Source organism: Dermacentor albipictus, chromosome 1 (genome assembly GCF_038994185.2).
Source record: "Dermacentor albipictus isolate Rhodes 1998 colony chromosome 1, USDA_Dalb.pri_finalv2, whole genome shotgun sequence".
Taxonomy (NCBI): Eukaryota; Metazoa; Arthropoda; class Arachnida; order Ixodida; family Ixodidae; genus Dermacentor; species Dermacentor albipictus.
Window position 1 is genome coordinate 474,705,454 of NC_091821.1, and position 20,398 is coordinate 474,725,851.

A 20,398-nucleotide genomic window follows, 5' to 3' on the forward strand; every position below is an offset into this window, starting at 1 on the left:
TACAAAATACTTGTATGTGTGAAATTTAGTCCAAAAGATGATGAGACAAGCAAGAAAAGATTGGTTTGAGCAAATTGACATGTAGTTGAGCTCTTTTAGTGGCACATCAGTTTGAAAGCACAAAGAAACTAATGTTAAGTAATTCTTATAGCTCATTCTTCAAGTGCATTGTCAATGTGACATCGAAGTAATGCTAACAGAGTCAGCACAGACAATGGGTGAGTTGGCCGAGTATAATGAAATGTGCTACATTGGCTGGACATATCATCCGTTTATTCTACTGCCAACATTTTAAACATAACGCAAGTAATTGGTGCATGCCTACACACACACAAAAACTTATCAGTACACAATGAAGCTCGTGCACCCAGAACTGGCTGAACACAGTCTAAACTTTTCCAATTCCAGAATGACCATGCTATAGCAGCACCAATGAATTATTAAGCTATCACAATTCCTATAGGAAGGACACAATACTATGCAATCTATACTACATTCCCGACACGTGCTTGGACGTTGTTACGTTATCGAGCACGTTCAGGCCACGGCCGGTAATTCCAGAGGTTACATATAAGCTTCCTTCTGGCGTGTCAGGCCAAATGCCTTATTGACGTTTCAGATAAAGCGCACGCGCCAGCAGTTAAAGCAATGTTCTTCACACTGCAACCATGGGGCGTCGGCTCGCCGCTGTTAACTTGCCTTTGGAGGCAATCGCGAAGAAACTCGTAGTCATGCGCCACGCGATGGATGAGTAGGTTGACATCTTCCTGCAATGCCTTCACTTGTTGGAAGGCCTCGCGCGGGTACGGCGACGGCAGCAGGCAGAATGGCACGAACGTGTAGCTATCTGGCTCATGCGACTTTGACTTCATACATACACCTGCAAATAATGTTATAGAGAAAATTCTAATGGATCGGGACAGGCGCTCACGCACGAGCTCGCAATCTTGTCTGCACTCTACTGCTACTGCTGGGCCGCAGCACAACATTCAACTATTTCCACCTGACGCGCTGGTCGTGAAAATTTATTGCTGTTCCAACGAGCGCTCCAAGATATGCCAAAGAGCTCTACCGTTAGCACCAACATGCACGATATACTCTTGAATTAAGTGCGGTAAAAGGCTACGTTACTGCAAAAGTTTGAGCGATCAAAACTATGTTTGCATAGGCAACCAATGTGCCTGCTTAATATATTTTTCTTCGGTGTATACAAAGTAGCCCTGAAAACATCGACACTGCCGTAACAAAAATGTGAGCAACTAGATCTAAACGAACGTTGAAAATGACTTTACACCTATTTAAACATCGTATACACTGCGCAGTTATAGCTCTTCGCGTGATCTGAAATCTTGTGGCACCGCAGTAAGGAAATGTCTGTGCAGCGCGCTTCCTCTATTGCTTTTTTTATTTCTCTTTTGACGCGCTGCTCACATACACGAATGACGACGGCTCACCGTGAGAGATCGCATATTCCTTTGCATCCTGAACAGCTCGCTTCCGAACGTTCTCATCCTGCAGCGCTGCAAGACAAGCCTCTAAAGGTTCCATAGTGCGTGCGGGTTGTAGCTCTACGTTCAGAAACAGGCACGTTTTCCGGTTTGAAATCGACGGTAATCACATAACACATCCACAAAGCCACAACCCACAACTTCGAGTATCGAGGGTCACGAGATGACTTCAAGCCACGCTCCAAGCGATCACACCGCGCTTTCGTCTGCGAAAAAACACGTCAAAGGTGAAAAGCGGAAGTAGAAACACAGTTTCGGTTTCGTAAAATGATGGATGTCCATTTCAGGCTAAATACCGTTCTTTTCATATATGCTAGGACGCACACTAAAACACTCAAACCATGACCTTTGAAAATAATTTCTGTTACTCTGAGCCGAGAGAACCGACGCGCGAAAGGATTTGATATTGCTAAGATTTGCCACGCACACAGGTCACGAACAGAGAAATACAAAAATGGCCTTTTATCGGCATGCTTCTATGCATGCTTTTGTTCTCTACAAACGACGTGTAAACGCGCAAGTGTGGTGGCTTTTACGTCAGTACACTGCACGCAGAACCGAATTCACAAGAAATAGTTCGGAACATAGCAGTGGAGTTTGAATAGTGAAATTCCCAATCGATTCTAATACAAATGTTGGAGAGAAGTGCTGGCTCGTCCCTGATCGAGGGTAGATGCGTGTAAGCATAGACGGAAAGTTTTCCTTATTCCGTGGGAGGGGGGTGGGGGAGAAGAGGGCTGGGGCCCGACCATCTTTCCGAACCCCAAATATATATATAGGGTTCGCCAATAAAGAAAGGCGTCAGGCAGGGAGATACAATCTTTCCAATGCTATTCACAGCGTGTTTACAGGGGGTTTTCAGACACCTGGATCGGGAAGAATTGGGGATAAGAGTTAATGGCGAATACCTTAGTAACTTGCGATTCGCTGATGACATTGCCTTGCTTAGTAACTCAGTGGCCCAATTGCAATGCTTGCTCACTGACCTAGAGAGGCAAAGCAGAAGAGTGGGTCTAAAAATTAATCTGCAGAAAACTAAAGTAATGTTTAACAGTCTCGGAAGAGAACAGCAGCTTACGATAGGTATAGTGAGGTACTGGAAGTGGTAAGGGAATACAGATCTACTTAAGGCAGGTAGTGACCGCGGATCAGAATCATGAGACTGAATTAATCAGAAGAATAAGAATGGGCTGGGGTGCGTTTGGCAGGCATTCTCAGATCATAAACAGCAGGTTGCCATTAACCCTCAAGAGAAAAGTAGGGGTATGCGAATATTCGAAATTTCAGATACGAATCGAATATTTTCCTTATTCGAAGCGTATTCGATTCGAGAAATTCAAATTCGGAAATTCTTGAATATCCGCAGAGGGCCGAATAACGGTAGAAACGGCGAATATTCTGACAGACGGAATAATTGAACATGTAGTGAATTATATGCTTGCTCCGCATTCTGCTCAGAACAAGTTTATTCACTGAGAACTCCGCACGACCGGCTCAATATTTGTAAGGTCTGTTTCAGTCTATCTGCATGACGCCCGTTAGACACGATCAGTTTAATTCAGTGTCTTTTTACCAAGATTTATTCTATGGCTCTTTCATAACCATATATGATGTCCTTTAGGTCTCTGTAACTATATGCGATAAAATATGTATCCAAAATGTTTCCTGGACAATCTTTAGATGTTTGGAAATTGAAGAAAATATATATGTCCGAGGAGAACGTTGTATCGCCATAGACGACTCCCGCCTTGTGTTGCCGCTTTTCTCATGTAATCGCCGGCTCTTTGATATCCGCTGCGCTGCTGCTCCGTGAGACAAACGCAAAACACGCTAACTTCGCCACTGCGCCATTTGCAACTATCTCAGTGCTGATACAGCCCTCGATCAGGCGTGTTCTTCAAGAATGGCATAAACTGCAGATGACGAGCCACCGAGCAAGCAAGAAAAAGCCGGAAGAAGTCTCCTTTGGCGGCAATGCACAAAGCTCTTGCCGTCGACAGCTCGGTGCAAGTCGTGAGAAGATGCTCTTAAAATGCCAACGGGAATGACCACTACAATTCAAAATTACATACAACAGCACCCTTTGTTGATAGAAGAGTACAAAAAAGAGGCCACCGCAAACGCTCCGATGAAGAATCAACCGACACTGGATGATATACTTCAGCAGAGACAGCAGTCATTGTCTCAGAAGAAAGAAAACGCACTTCACTAGGATGTGGCAGCCATTCATTCCTTCACCGTTTCTGCAACATCAATTCAAAGCACTGGTCGAAGCAGCTGTACAGTCGTGCTACAGTCGGCCATCTCGAACAAAATTGTCGTGTGTGCTCGTCCCGCCCATGTACAACGACACAAGAGCAAAGGTACGACACGAACTGCGAAAAGCACTTGGACACGGAACAAGCCCTCTTGCCATTACGAGCAATATTTGGGCCTCGCGTGCCAACGAGCGTTTTGTAAGGCTCACGCGTAATTTTCCTGCGGTGAAGTTCGACATGAAAAAGTTCACTTTGAACACGCGACATATGCCGGAGAGTCACACGGCTGTAAACACAGCTGTGTCATTGGAGCAGCTATGCACCGACTGGGAGATACCAATCGACTGCGTGAAGTACATCGTGACGAACAGCGGCCGCAATATCCCAGCGGCTGCAATATCCGAGCGGCTGCCAGGAGACTGCCTTGGCTCCAGCGAGCCTGCTTTGCGCACACTCTGCACCTAGTGGTCAGCAATGAAATGTCGTGTACTCCGGTGACCAACAGACTCTGCAAGAAGGCAAAAGCGATCGTAGGGCACTACAAGCATCGCCCTAGGGCACAGAAATGACTGAACGATATGTAGACGTAGCTTTACAAAGACGTGCTCTATTTTGTACAGGATGTTCCCACAAGATGGAATAGTCAGTACCTCATGCTCTCAACAGGCACGTACCCGGGGGGGGGGGGGGGGGGGGGCGGGGGGGCCCGCCCCCCCCCGAAATTATGTGGCATACCCCCCCCCCCCTCCCCACCCACGCCACCACTCCTCACACATTCCTGATGCGCCGCCAGATCAATGTTGAGACTTGGCAGCTGTTCATCGGTCAGGATTATGCTGCCTTGTTCCCTCCTTTTAGATGGTGGTAGTTATCGGCCTCTCTTGTAATGTGAAGGACAGTTTTCTAAAAGATTCCGCACGCGCGCGATTAACTCGAGATGCGTTCAGTTTTCACCATCTATTCAATCGTCACGCCCATAGCTGTTGCTTTTGTTAGTTCAACCTTCTTTGTTTAGGCAGATCCTGGGACCAGGAGGGGGATGCGGCTGTTACTCAGCTGGTCTGTACTCTCATGGAACGAGTTGCGGCCGGAGAAAACGCCAATTGCGTTTAACTTTTCCCTTTGCTTCATTATTTCCTTGGGCACGGCTCGCCGCGACGCTGGCAGATGCCCGGAACCATCTACACGGGACATGGGTTAGATAAGGTGGGAAATAAAATAATGTGAAAGAGAGTCCATCATGAAACCCTGCAATAACCCTTAACCCATAAGCAAGATGACTGTCGCCCATTACCTCGTCTGTTTTTCCCTAATTGTATAGCACTTTTCGTGCAAAATTGGCAACTGGAAACAAAAATGGCAAGGAGTTGAGAAATTAAGCGATCTACTAAGGGAGAGAGCCAAGGCAGCAACCAAACTGCAAGCAAAAGCGAATAATAAAAAAGTTAACCGTTGTTTATGAGAATATTTATGGATCAACATCTTTTTATTTAAAAAGGAAGTAGAGAAAACGCCGCCGGAAGTGGAGAACAATTACTCGTTTTGAATGACGCTTCTAAAGTTATCGGTCTAACCACCTCACCTAGCCACTTCTCTGCTGTGCTTATGTGGGTGTTTTTCTAACCTTTCGCAGTGAACACAGTACGTCTAGAATCGCAGAGTCCTGCGCTCTACGTGGTTGTATGGGACTGGCGGCCGCACAGCGTTACGCAATTCGCGGAACTGTCAAAACTAATCAACAAGGCGAAAATAACTGATATTCCAAACTATAACATGAGAAAGACTCAAGAAGCCGTAAAAAATGAACGCAGCCTGGAATCAGTAAAAAAAAAAAAAAACCTGGCATAGGACAAACCATGATGTATGCACTAAAGGATAAGAAGGATAATATCATCAGCAATCTCGAAGACACAGTAGAAGCAGCGGAAAATTTCTAAGCTGACCTGTATACAGCACCCAGAGGAGTCACGATACCTCACTTAGAAACAGTAATGAACAGGATACAGAAACTCTTCTATAACTAGCGAAGAGGTCAGAAGGGCCCTGCAAGACATGAAACGATGAAGATCGGGAGGAGAAGGTGGAATAACAGTCGACTTAATCAAAGATGGAGGAGATATAATGCTTGGAAAACTGGCGGCTCTTTATACGAAGTGTCTATCGACTGCAAGGGTCCCAGAAAACTGGAAGAATGCAGACATTATACTAATCCACAAAAAAGGAGACGTTAAATAATTGAAAAATTATAGGACTATTAGCTTGCTCCCAGTATTATATAAAATATTTACCAAAATAATCTCCAATAGAATAAGGGCAACACTGGATTTTGTCAACCAAGGGAACAAGCTGGCTTCAGGAAGAGATACATTACAATGGATCACATCCATGTCATCAATCAGGTTATCGCGAAATCTACAAAGTACAATAAGCCTCTCTATGTGGCTTATATAGATTACACAAATGCATTTGATTCAGTAGAGATACCAGCAGTCATAGAGGCACTACGTAATCAAGGCGTACAGAACGCTTACGTAAAAAGCTTGGAAAATATTGCTACATGCGTGTGTTATTTGTTTGAACGAGGCGCGTGGGCGCCATCACTCCAGAAAAGAGGAGGAAGAACGAACTGGGCTCGCGCTGTGAATATAACCGGTCAGCGCTGCAACCGTTGTTGTAAATATAATCTGTAAATAGCTTCTCGTCTTACTGACTCGTCCTTCGCGTGAGGTTATCTACAGAGGTTCTACAGTTACCTTCATTCTACACAAGAAAAGCAGGGTGATACCTATAGAGAAAGGGGTCAGACAGGGAGACACAATTTCTCCAAAGCTATTCACTGCGTGCTTAGAAGAATTCAAGCTATTAAACTGGGAAGGCTTAGGAGTAAAGGTCGACGGCAAATATCACAGCAACCTTTGGTTTGCCGATGACATTGTTCTATTCAACAACAATGCAGACGAGTTACAACAAATGATTGGAGACCTTAACAGAGAGAGCGTAAGAGTGGGGTAGAATATTAATATGCAGAAGATGAAGATAATGATAAATAGCTGGGCAAAGGAACAAGAGATCAGGATCGCCAGTCGGCCACTAAAAACTGTGAAGGGCAACACTGGATTTTGTCAACCAAGGGAACAGGCTGGCTTCAGGAAGAGATACTTTACAATGGATCACATCCATGTCATCAATCAGGTTATCGCGAAATCTGCAGAGTACTACTGCAATGTGTACGTTTACGTAGGTCAATTAATCACAGGGATCCCTGATCATGAGAAGGAAATTCACAGAAGAATAAAAATAGGTTGAATCGCATACAGCAGACATTGCCAGCTCCCGACTGGAAGCTTACCATTATTACTGAAAAGTAAGGTGTGCAATCTGTGCATTTTGCCAGTGCTGACTTATGGGGCAGAGACTTGACAGCAAGTTAAGCACCGCGCAAAGAGCGATCGAACGAAGATTGCTAGGCATAACGTTAAGAGAGAGAAAGAGAGCGGTTTGGATCAGAAAGCGAACGGGTATAGACGATATTCTAATTGACATCAAGAGGAAAACAATGTAGCTGGGCAGGTCATGTAATACGCCGGTTAGATAACCGTTGGACCATTAGGGTTACAGAATGGGTACCAAGAGAAGGAAAACGCAATCGAGGACGACAAAACACTAGGTGGAGCGATGAAATTAGGAAATTTGCGGGTGCTTGTTGAAATGGGTTGGCGCAGGACAAAGGTAATTGGAGATCGCAGAGAGAGGCCTTCGTCCTGCAGTGGACAGAAAACATGATGATGATGATGATGATGATGATGATGATGGAGGTGTAGGGCCCCCCCCCCCCGAAAAAAAATCCTGGGTACGTGCCTGGCTCTCAAGGCTCCTTGAAATCTAAGAGTCCACCAGACTTGAGCTCACTCTTTCGGACGCGAGCTTAGATACCTTTAACTCTGCAAAGTGAAGAGATGCAGTGGAGTTTTTGGAGGCTTTGAAGACCTTATTTGACGCAACTGTGATCTTAAGTGCTGGAAAGTGCCCCTCACTGTCCTGTCAAATTCCAGTTATTTTTTGAATGCTGCATTGCGTCGAAGACTGCAAAGGCAACTCAGTGTCAACTCAGACTCGTTTTGCTGAGTGCGAATTTGACGAAGTGGCCAACCTTTCTTTCTTTCTTTCTTTATTTATTTATTTAAGACATTCCTTACAGAAATGCCTTGGGGGACGCGACAAAAGGCACTGAACGTGCCTGACTGGGCCTCGCCACCCTTGGCAGCAGCAGTCACACAAGAACAATAACAACAAAAGTATTCACTACAATACGCTCAATTTGGAACACGGTAGAACTTAAACATCAATAAGTGTTCCTCATCAATAACATAAATCAGTAACATAATAACATAAATACACATACACATCAATAACATAAATACACATATAATTAGTTACATTGTACAGGTGTGTCGCAACTATCGTCCTAGCACAGAAAAATATATCCGACTTTAACAATAAAAAGCCAAGACACAGAGTAAGAGGAAACCAACTGGGATCAGACCTGCAGGATTTTTAGTCTGTGTTAAGGAAAAAATTTTTGAGCATTTTTCTGAAAATGTGCACTGAGGTAGCTGTAACGAGCGCTTCAGCAATTTCCGGATATTCGTTGAGAAGGTCTGGTATCGTAAAGCTTAGTTTTTGATCGCCATATTTTGTACGAGAACGTGGCCTGGGTATTAAATTCTTTCGTAGGCTGTACGGACCAGGTTTCACTTGATATTTGATTTGAATAGGTGTTGTTTGGTGCTGATGCAATATTTCCAGGGCCAAGTTGTATTTATACAATTTATGAATAGGCAGTATTTTATAAGATTTAAACAAGGGTGTAGTGTCTTCAGAAAGTTCTAAATTTCCGATTGCACGCACCGCTCGCTTTTGCAAACAAAAAAGACTGTCTAGGTTGGTCTTAGTCGTTGTTGACCATACTAAGAAACAGTAACATAACCGGGAATGAAATAGCGCGTAGTATATCTGCCTTTTCACCGCAGATGGGATATAATATCTCACTTTATTTAGGATTCCAACAGCTCGCCCTAGCTCACTTCGGAGCTTGTCAACGTGACGCGTCCATGAGAGGTTTTCTTGAAATGTCACCCCCAAAAATCTAACTGATACAGATTGTTCGATGGTAACGTTTTGAAATTTTAAATCCAAGTTTATAGTCGGGTGGTGTCCTCGCGGCCGGAAGAGTAAGTATTTCGTTTTGCTGATGTTTAATTGAAGTCTGTTAGATTGAAGCCACAAATCCAGACCTGTTAGCCATTCGTTAGCTCGATGAAATACCTCTCTTTCATGAGCACCTGTGAAGAATACATTCGTATCGTCTGCGTATAAAATTAACTTTGTATTTTTGTTAATGTTTACAATATCGTTAATGTATAATAAAAATAACGTTGGTCCTAGTAATGATCCCTGTGGTACGCCAAATTTTACAAATTTTAAGTCCGAATTTACGCCATTTATGCATGTGAATTGAGCTCTCGAAGTTAAGTAGCTTTTTATCAAAGACCAAGCTTTACCCCGTATTCCATACAATGGCAATTTCTTTAAGAGCACATCGTGTTGGACACAGTCAAAAGCTTTTCTAAAATCCAGAAATATTCCCAGGGTAACTATTTTCTTTTCGATGTTGTCTAGTATGTGCTCCTTTATTTCAAGAAGGGCACTTTCAGACGACTTGTTTTTTCTAAACCCGAATTGTTCGCTTACTATTATATTGTTTGCCGTCAGAAAGCCAGAAAGTCTTTTATGTATTATGTTCTCCGCTATCTTTGCAAAGATAGGAAGCACTGATATTGGTCTGTAATTGTTCTTGTCTTTAACGGAACCACCTTTGTGTATTACGACTACACGGGCTAGCTTCATTGCGTCTGGGAACACTGCGGTTGAAAGAATAAGGTTGAGAATGTGCATAAGCGGGATGCTTACCATCGGCGCGACAGCTTTCAGTGGTCTAGCTTTAATATCGTCAGCTCCAGCGGCACAATCGTTTTTCAAAGCCAATATGATATCAGTTATCTCATATTGATCAGTGGGTGACATAAATATAGTATTTTGACAATGTGTTTTCACAAAATGTTCACAAGGCATTTTGGCGCGGTCATCTGCCGAAGCACCCACATTAATAAAATGTTCGTTAAACAAGTTTGCGACCTCAATGTCACTCATGGACTCACTTTCATACAAAACACGTTTTGGCGAACTTGTCTTTCCTATAATATCCCGGATCGCTTTCCATACAAGACGAGAATTTCCCACAATTTCAGAAAATTTTTTCATGTAGAATTCTCGTTTTGCTTTTTTGATATCAGCACTTAATTTGTTCCTCACTTTCTTAAATATTTGAAGATCACCTTCACATCTCGTGTCTAAAAACTTCTGGAAAAGTCTCTGCCTTTGTTTAATTCTGGTGTATAATTCATGTGATATCCAAGGTTTTCTTGTTTTTTTGTGTTTTTTAGGGGCTGTTAGCGGAAAGGAGGCATTGTAGGCAGAAGTAAAACACTTCAGAAAAACATTATAAGCAACATTTGGATCGTTTTCTTTTATTACACTATCCCATTTCTGTTGTTCCATGAGTTCTTTAAACCTTAACATGTTTTGTTCCGAGTAGTCTCTAACCAGTGTTTCTTTTACTAATGTACGCTTTTGTTTCGATGGTATTAGACAATAAATTGGTAAATGATCGGTAAGGTCACAAGTAATTACACCTGACTTCACTTCATCAGGGCAAAAGCTTGTAATGCACAGGTCTAATATTGTTTCGGTACTTGAGGTGACACGGGTAGGCTCGTTAATTACATTTGTACAACCATATGATTCGAAAAGTTCTCTGAAATGCAAGAAGGTAGCATTATTTTCAGAAGCATCTATATTGAAGTCGCCGACAAAAACACATTCACGGTTGATTTCAATACTGCGCGCAAATACTTCTTCTGCAAACTGCATAAATTCACTTATACACCCAGATGGCGGGCGGTACACGACAGCAAGAATTATGTTAAAGCAGTGAATAAAAACACATTCTAAATTTTCGTTCACAATATTATAATTTGGTGGAATTTGGTACGGCAGATCCGAACGGACATACAGGGCAACGCCACCTCCACGCTTCAATGAACGACAGGCTGACACACAGTCATATCCAGGTAGTAAAAAACAGTCATCCGGTGTGAACCATGTCTCACTAAAGCAAATGAAATCGAATTCATGGTTTAGGCTCGATAAAAATAAGGTAACCTCATCAAATTTATTTCGCAAGCTTTGGCAGTTCAAATGAAATATTGAAAGATTTTGCTCATCCTTCAGCTGCACAGTATGATAAGCGATATTTGACATGAATGGTGTGGCGCTTTCATACAAGTATAGCAGAGGACTATGCTATCATTTCAGGTTTGCAAGATCGTCCTTATCACGGACAACAACTGCACGTGCGCCGGTCTTTTTTCTTACAAGTACTTTTCCATTCGTGTGCCAAACGAACGCGTAGCCAGATTCCTTCGCCCAGCATTTTGCACTTGCCAGAAGAGTACGAGAGAAACGAGTCAGATTTTCACAGATAAACATGTTGGTATTAGCGTCTCGTAACGCCTTCCTTTTTTCCAGCCAAGCGTCGCGAATTTCTGATTTTGCGAAGCTAACAATTACGCCCCGTGTTTTACCCGGCTTAGCAGGAAGCCTGTGAATGGCTGTTATGTCGCTCGAACACAGTGGCTTAAGCTCCAGTGTCGTACCTATGTCGTTAACCTTCTTCATCAAGTCTTCGTCATCAGACTCCGCGATGCCGTGAAATTCAATGTTCAGACGACGACTGCGCCACTCTAGATTATGTATATCCAGATTGAGCTGTGCAATTTCGCTGGCCCCTTCCCCCTTCTCGAGCTGTTCAACTCGCTTCGTAACTTCCTTGGTTAACTTTTCTTGGGCAAGAAGGCGTGTCTGAAAGTCGTCAAACTTATCAGAGAGTAGTTGGACGGATGATTCGAGAGGCTCAAGCTTGGCAGACAAGGCCAGGAGAGAGTCAATCTTACTTTCCATTGCAAGAAGCCGAGTGATTAGCTCTCGATCGTACGGCTGTTCTTCACGTGCAATATGGGATTTGCTGCCGCCCTTGCATGACTCACACTTCCAGGATTTATGTGCGTTTCCTCGTTTCGATTTGTGTGTGTCCTCCGAAACGCCACTACAGGGTCCGAGATGAAAGACAAAATCACACTCGGAGCAGCGTATTGAAGGACAGCCGTCAGCAATAAGCTGTCGGCACGCGCAGCAGCGTAACATGATGTATGCGCGATCAAGAACAGTTCCGTTGGCAGCAACAAGCATACGCAAAAAAAGAACAGAATAACACGGATATTACGAACGCATAGACCAACAAATGCAAAATGACAAAATTCAAAATGGCAGCAGCAGCAGCGAGAGCGCTCTTCAGAAAATAGACCTCGGGTTTACGGAATAGGGTTGTTTCACCAACCTGAAAAATGGAAGTAGCTTTCGTGAGAGACGAGTTCACGTCCAGCTGCCGCTGCTGCCAAATGACTCGTTTCACTGTGAGGCCACCGCTTTTATGGCCCAGGGTGGCGCCGAGATCCCGGTGACGTCGTAGGTCAGTCAATTGCACGCCATGTTTCTTGATCCACGCTGTCATTTTCATTTCATTTCATTCCATTTATTTGTTGTTTAAGGACACAGTTCATCAGGCATCTGGTTACATGATCTGGCTCAAAGACATTGAGCAAGGGAGCTCCACGCCGCTGGCGTAGAACCCAGTGAGGACACTGCCATGGCAGCGTCGAGTTCGTGTCCGTTGGTGATATTCCCTGTATGGAAAGCTTGCGACGGTCTAGGGATGAACAAGGAGAACGCACATTTGGTATCTGCCTCTGAGAGGGAAGTTACAGACTGCACGGAAAAGCATCTTCTCGAAAGGAGCAAGGATCCTTGTGAGTGGTGGCAGTCCATTGGCCGCTTCATGTACCCGCTTTTAAGTGCACTCGCCCAGAAGTATACATCGCCATCGCTGCCACCTGAGTTCCAAGTGAAAGTCTTTTCTACAGTTTGAAATGTTGTCACAGTGCGTACCGAGCGTCTACTATCTGAACATGTTGAGCAGTTAATTTTCCTTCATGATAATCACTAAAAAGTGCATTACTTGACTGAGAGCACTACCACTCATTACCTGAGCGCATTATCTGTAATGACTGTCTTTTTAACCTGCAGCAGCCTTATAAAATGCAATATTATTTTTAACAAGGATTATGAAGCTAGTGTTACCACATTTGGCTGCTTTTTTAATACTACGTACATATTCGATTCGATATTCGAAGGCAGTTTTTTGCGTTATTCGTATTCGATTCGTATTCGAAAATTTCAACATTCGCACACCCTTAGAGAAAAGTGTGTAACAGCTGTGTCTTACTAATACTCACATATACGGGGCAGAAACCTGGAGGCTTACGAAAAGGGTTCTACTTAAATTGAGGACGGCGCAACGAGCTATGGAAAGAAGAATGATGGGTGTAACGTTAAGAGAGAAGAAAAGGGCAGATTAGGTGAGGGAACAAACGCGAGTTAATGACATATCAGTTGAAATCAAGAAAAAAAGTGGGTATGGGCAGGACGTGTAATGAGGAGGGAAGATAACCGGTGGTCATTAAGGGTTACGGACTGGATTCCAAGGGAAGGGAAGCGTAGTAGGGGGCGGCATAAAGTTAGGTGGAAGGATGAGATTAAGAAGTTTGCAGGGACATGGTACATGACCGGGGTAGTTGGAGAAGTATGGGAGAGGCCTTTGCCCTGCCGTGGGCGTAACCCGGCCTCTGCTGCTGCTGCTGATATATATATATATATATATATATATATATATATATATATATATATATATATGTATATATATATATATATATATATATATATATATATATATATATATATATATATATATGTATATGTTCCTTGCACTTGGAGAAACTTCGTGTGGCCTCGAAGAATTGTTCACTGAAGTGACGGCCTTATATAAGAATTTACGACGCCTCATAGTCGGAGACCGTTCAATTTCACAGCCTGAGCCCTTTCGCGCCACCAAGAATATGGCGTCTCTCGGTGGCGTAATCTTACTTCGTGTAACTGTTGTACACTTCGCTATCACTCACACTGCTTCGCTTTTCCGGCAAAATTGCAGCCTCTCTCTCTCTTTTTTCTTTAACTGTGAAGCCGGGTACAAGTGCTGCTGCGCATGATTGCTGTTGATTCTGATTTCGAGTGAATCCGGCTTGGCCTCATTTCGGTTTCTGGGTGAATTATACAGGGTGCCCCAACTATCATGCACCAAGACTTAAAAAAGTAGCAGTTGCATTACTCGAAGAAAACCTACAGTGCATATTGTTTCCAGAAAGTGCAGTAGAGTAGCCGCCATTAATTATTTCATTGCTAAGATTTATTTCAGAAATTGCAATTAATTATCTAACTCTAGAAGTATTCTCCTGATTATCAAAGTGTGAATGAGGAGGCATTTGTAGGAACCCCCAAATGACATCTAACTGCGGTGTTTTCAGCGACATTCTAATTGCGTACATTTTTTCCCGACAGGCAACGAAACCCCACGAAATATGAAAAATACCACGAGACTGCGCACCCACCCGCATCATAGAGGAGCGCCTTCAAATAAGCTGATTGAAAGCAACTGCATTACCTGTCACAAACCCAAAGGGACAGCGCATCACTTACGGAAGGAGCACCAACAGCAGGCTTCGTGACTTCGCAGCTATTTCTTCTCATTTCTACATCACACTTATTATCTGTCTCTTCACTGATTATATTGATAACAAAAGCCCATTAATTACGCGGCCAAACTGCCGCTCTGACAACGCACGAAACGCGAACAGCAATGGAATAGGCATATAATGTTTCAAAATCCCGACTCTACTTGCACCACATCAACAGAGGGCGTGCGCAGCTATATTTCGCACCAGAAACTTGCTTCGGACCAAAGCCAAATTAAAGTAACGGTTTTACTTTACATTAGAGTGTATAGTACTGTGAAAAGAGGTTTGTGGTGAAAACTAAAACCAAATAAACAGGGAGGGAAGCGACCCCCGTGTTGAGAAAAGGCACAATCGGTGCGTTCAAGAAAGTAAATATGCTACGTCTAAACGAGCCGAATTGGCAATCGAGACGTCTGCAGAAAAAAAACAAAAAACATTACAATTCAATGTGTCCTTATTGTGAATTCGAAAGCGTGCTTGAACACCAGCTGCTGCCTAGAGGACGTGTTTGAATAGGTCTCCTTCTGCAGCTACACAGTGCTGAGTCCGCTTTATCACGTCTTCAGTGGCTTTCTTGATGACCGACGCAGGCATTCTACGGCAGACATCCGTTATCCTTACCTTGAGCTAATCTGACGTCCGTGTCGATCATGTAAGCACGATCTTTGACATAACCCCAAAGAAAGAAATCGAGTGGGGAGAGGTCAGGTGAACTAGCCGGTTAGTAAACAGGCCCGTGCGTTCCAATCTATTGTGCATTAAAAGTCGCATCCAGCCAGTTTCTTGCTCGGCTGCTGCTGTGTGCTGGTGCCCCATCTCACTGATACCAAAGAAGTAGAAGTGACAGCGGGACTTCGCTCATAAACTCCTTCAACGATTTCGTTCACGTAACGCTGTCCAGTCAGTGTGGGATAGAAGAAGATGAGACCGATTATAGCACCGGCGTAAACTCCCAAACACACATTGAATGACCACTAGCTGGTACAGGTGCCGAATACGCTTTACCCTGTGTGGGTTGAAGTCACTCCAGTAGTGTGCATTATGCAAATTTACATGGGAATTTCTGTGAAAATTGACTTCATCCGTGCACACAGTGCTGCTCAAGAAGTCCGATGACTCATGGGCTTTTGTGAGGACCCAATTCGAGAAATGTGGACGGTTCTACAGTTCCCTATCTTCCAAGCATTGGTGCTGGTTAAGGGGCTACGGTGAAAGGCCGTCATTTAGAATCGTCCAAACTGATGACTTGGAAATTAGTACCTGGGTGGCCACATCCCGCACCCAAGCACGAGGTTCCATAAATGCTAGAAGATCCGGGTGTAGGCTAGGACTCAAAGATGAAGTCATCTGGCGTTATTTCTTGAAGCTGCCGGTTTGTCTCGGGTTTTCATAATTTCTGATGATAGCCGATGCCTTTGGTTTACCGCCACACTTCCGTAACTGATATATATATATATATATATATATATATATATATATATATATATATACGGCCTTTCTCTTGTTACCATTTGCAGATCCCAAGGCAAGGATCATGCTTACTTTCTGCTTATTAGAGAACGAGATGGTGACTGGGGCGAGCGTAGAGTGAGAGCGTAGCCGCGTGGTTGACCACGTGCGAAAACGTGTCATACCTTAACTCTGTGCGGCATTGATTGCTAATGAAACATTGGTGAGAAATACTTTCCAGCATTTTAAGTATTTAGATCCTGTGCCTATCAGCTTTTGCTAGAAGGTACGTGCTCTGCATTATTATAGTATTATAGTACTATAGTATTTGCATTAGAAAAAAGCCGTGCAATACATCGCAAGAAAGCCGGGAAAGCGTGCAGTGTGCGCGGGGTCCCTCAAGGCAGCCGAGGGTATGGATGAGAATGGAGAGGGAATCGAGTCGATCGGCACACATTTGATGTCTATGCTAGGCTGAAGAAAATGGAGGATTTCCAGGAAGTACTTGTCAAACAGGTTAAAGAGCTCAAAAATGAAGTAAATAGGGAGTGTGATGCATAGAAGGAAGTGGAAAAAATACTTCAAGCAGCCGAGGAAAAGATGGACAGGGCCGCCACTGCGAACGAAAATGGTCGTGACAATGGAACTCAGTCCCACGACGTGACAGGATAGGGAGTTCCAGCAAAGCACGTGAAATGCGTGCAACGGGGGGAGGAGGTAGCTGGACAGAGTGGCACCTATACCTTGAGGTCGCTACACACAAATAGCAGGAGCGCAGGGGTCAGTGCCCCTTGTCGAGTCCGATTCACGAGGTAAAGGACAAAGGGAAGCAGGGCGGGGTAGGAGAGAGTGAAAGGGTGATCATCGCCGGTGACTCAAACCTGGCTAGGTGCTCACAGGTAATTGTGGAGAGGGTGAAAGGCGATGAAAGAGAGGCGGTAGGGACATTTCCCGGGCGGACACTGGGTTCTGTCATGGAGCGAGCAAAATCCAAGCTCGCAGAAAATGCCCACGTGCGCAACCTTGTCATGCATAGTAGCAGGGGGGCTAAATGACGTTCTAAACAGGAAAGGGACAGCACAAGCCCAGCGCTTGGCGAAGGGGGTGGACGACTTGCGCGAAATGTCCCCTCAGGTCAGGCACGTACGCAGGATATTTATACGGGGCGGGGGAGGGGGTAACCCAAGGTAACTTTTCTGTGCAAGTGAGGGGGAGGGTACCTTTACTAGCACAAATGTGAATGATGCCCACCATTCGCCATAAAGACGCGTAAACCCGCAAAAGAGAATTGAAATAACGTGTATCTCACAGGTATACGCCTGTGAAATACACCTCTTCTTTATTTGGCAAACAAAGAACCACATCAAATAGACTCACATATGAAAGATGCGCAGGAAGATCCTTGCCAAGAACAAGTTAACAAGCGAAAGTGCAAAATAAAGATTTGTAGAAGCGTTTTTTGAATGATCTCTGGAATAATTCTAGAGAAATGTATGTTTGCGGGACAACCACAGTTCTCTTGAATCGCTCCTTTACTGCTCTACCAAGTGCCAAAACCAACGTGTGTTGTTATTTCGGAAGTTGCGTAACAATGCGTGCTCACCATGCAGTCCCGTGCAACCGCGTAGAGAGTAGGACGCTGCGGTTATAGACGTACTGCGCCCGCCGCAGAAGGTTAGAAAAACACCCCTATTAGCACAGCAGGAAAATGGCTACGTTAGGCGGCTCGGTTGATAACTGTAGAATGGTCATTAAAAACATACAGAATTATTATCCACTTACGGTGGCGTTTTCTCTACTTCCTTTTTAAATAAAAAGAAGTTGATCCATAAATATTTTCACAAAGAATTTTTGCTTTTCCTCCCTGTTTGGTTGTTGCCTTGGCTTTCTCCCTTAGTAGATCGCTTAATTTCTCATCTCCTTGCGACTCTTTTTTCCAGTTGCCAATTTTGCATGAAAAGTGCTGTACAATTAGGGAGGAACCAGACGAGGTAAGGGGTGACAGACATAGCGCGCTTATGGGTTGAACGGTTATTGCAGGGTCTGATGATGGACGCTGTTTCGCAATATTTTGTTTTCCAGTTCATCTAACCCATATCGCGAATATATGGTTCCGAGGATCTGCCAGCGTCGCGGCGAGCCGTCACTAGAGGAAATAATGAAGCAAAAGGAAAAGTTAAACGCAATTGGCATTTTCTGGGGCCACAACTCTACAGACCAGCTGACTATGAACCGAGTCCCTTTCCTGGCCCCTGGATCAGTCTAAACATGGAAGGTTGAACTAACGAAGCAACAGCGATGCGCGTGATCGTTGAATAGATGGTGACGTAAAAATTGTGTTGCACATTATATATAAAATAAAATATTGTGATTAAAACAATGAACTTCGCCCTGCCTGCTGCAATAGATGGTGACAACAGAATTCATCTTGAGTGAATCGCGCGGGCACCGAATCGATGAGAAAAGTGGCCTCCACACCCTAGGAGACGCCGATAACTACCGCCATGCAAAAGGACTGAAAAACTGGACAACCATTCCACTCTATTAAGATGGACTGGCAGCGAAAGCTGACGAGAGTCAAAGCTCTCAAACAAAAAGCAAAGTGTTTCACCTCCGCTGCGGGTTGGCCTGAAGATAGTGCAACACTGGGCCGACCCTCGGCGGAGGTGAAGCAAGCATTAAGAACTCCCCATACGTAGGCCGATCCCGAAGATATTGCAATACCGGGCCCAACCGCGGCGGAGGTGAAACAGGAGTTAAGCACTCCCCATACGTGACTCCATCGCGAAGGTAGTGCAACGCCGGGCCGACCCGCGGTGGAGGTAAAGAAGGCGTTAAGCACTCCCCATACGTGGGCCCATCCCGAATGTAGTGTAATACCGGGCCTACCCTCGGCGGAGGTGAAGCAGGTGTTAAGCTCTACTCATACGTGGGTCCATGCCGAAATATTGCAATACCCGGCCGACACCCGGCGGAGGTGAAGCAGGCGTTAAGCCTCTTCCCGTACGTGGGTCCGTGCCGAAGGTAGTGCAATGCCGGGCCGACTCGCGGTGGAGGTGAAGCAGGCGTTAAGCACTCCCCATACGTGGGCCCATCCCGAAGATACCGAAGGGCGCGTTATAGGTTCCCGAGTCCACAAGCGTATGCGCCATTGATCTCGGACCCTTTTTGCACTATCACCAGGATGAGTCCTCATGATGATGTGCAAGACACTACGGAAGTTAGTCATACACTGCTTTCGCTGTAAAAGGCAGCAACATGTTGACCGCCCAGCAGATTGATTTGTCGGCGCTTTAAGAATGTATGTGAGGAGTGGTGGCCTGGGAGGATGGGGGGGGGGGCGCCCTCTCCCTCCCCCTGGGTACGTGCCTGCCTAGGTGCAGATTGTGGGGTGCAGGGTGTCGGAGGTGCCTGTATGTGACAGTCATGCACAAAGAGCCGTAGTGGCTGCTAATGAGGCGATATGGAAAATGAGTCGAGACAAAGGTTTCGAGGTTGTCGAAGTAAACAGGGAGGTGAGAAAGTGTCATATTTAACAGGGAGAGGCGGGCTAGTTGGTGGTCGGTATTGGAATGCATTATGTAACCGCGCAAACGACAACAAACGAAGAAGGAAAGACACTGGACAAGCGCCTGCCCTGTGTGTTTCCTTCTTCGTTCGTTGTCGTTTGCGCGGTTACATAATAGAGAAAGTGTGGTGGTTTTGAACGAGACGGGATCCACTGCAATTACAGGCGTGCTCGAGAACTGGGTTGTCGACTTGCTGGTGGCACTGTTGCTTTTTTTTAGGGGGCCCTGGGGCACTCAGGAGGCCACAGTAGGTAGTAATGAAGAAGGTCCCCTAAGGGAATCTCAGAAGAGCATCGCAGTCAATAACAGAAAAAAGAGGAAAGCAAGAAAGGGAGCTCGCCATGCAATAGGCTACATAAACATGCAGGGCCGCAGATGAAAGAAAAAGCGGGAAGAGATTGAGGAGCAGTTAAATAGAGAACAAATAGGGTGTATGCGGTTATACAGAAACGCACCTTAGAGACTCGGAAGAGCCGCCAGTGATTGAGAATAATGTTTGGGAAGGGTGCAACAGAACTAAGTCAGAAAGAAATGGAGGGGGAGTCGGAATGCTCATCTATCAGGAAGCCAAATGTAAAAGAGTAAAATGAAAATGTCAAGAGCATCTTCGGTTATCAGGTACAATGAGTGGGGAAAAAAAACTTGGCTGGGCGTAATGTATTTGTGGACCGGAAATAATTGCACAAAGAAGAATAGAGAGTTAGTGGAATGCATAAGTGCTGATATCAAGGGTTTCGGGAACGATGCCGAAATTATGCTATTATATGGCATGAAGGCTCACATACAGGATTTGGATGGCTATACCGACA

General features: G+C 44.7%; 1 protein-coding gene across 4 annotated transcripts in view; it reads right to left on the reverse strand.

Moving 5' to 3' along the window:
- LOC135908861 (glutathione synthetase-like) overlaps positions 1 to 1,942 on the reverse strand; it is a 74,492-nt gene extending 72,550 nt beyond the window's left edge. For 2 of the 4 annotated variants that reach the window (XM_070532484.1, XM_070532485.1), the window contains exons 1-2: positions 1,455 to 1,942; positions 700 to 880 (exon numbers count right to left, since the gene is read on the reverse strand). In XM_070532484.1, coding sequence (XP_070388585.1) covers positions 700 to 880; positions 1,455 to 1,548 — 275 coding nt within the window. In that variant the 5' untranslated portion in view covers positions 1,549 to 1,942. The remainder of the gene's footprint in view (positions 1 to 699; positions 881 to 1,454) is intronic. The other 2 variants (XM_070532483.1, XM_065440693.2) reach the window with 2 other exon arrangements.
- Positions 1,943 to 20,398: the final 18,456 nt, after the last annotated feature.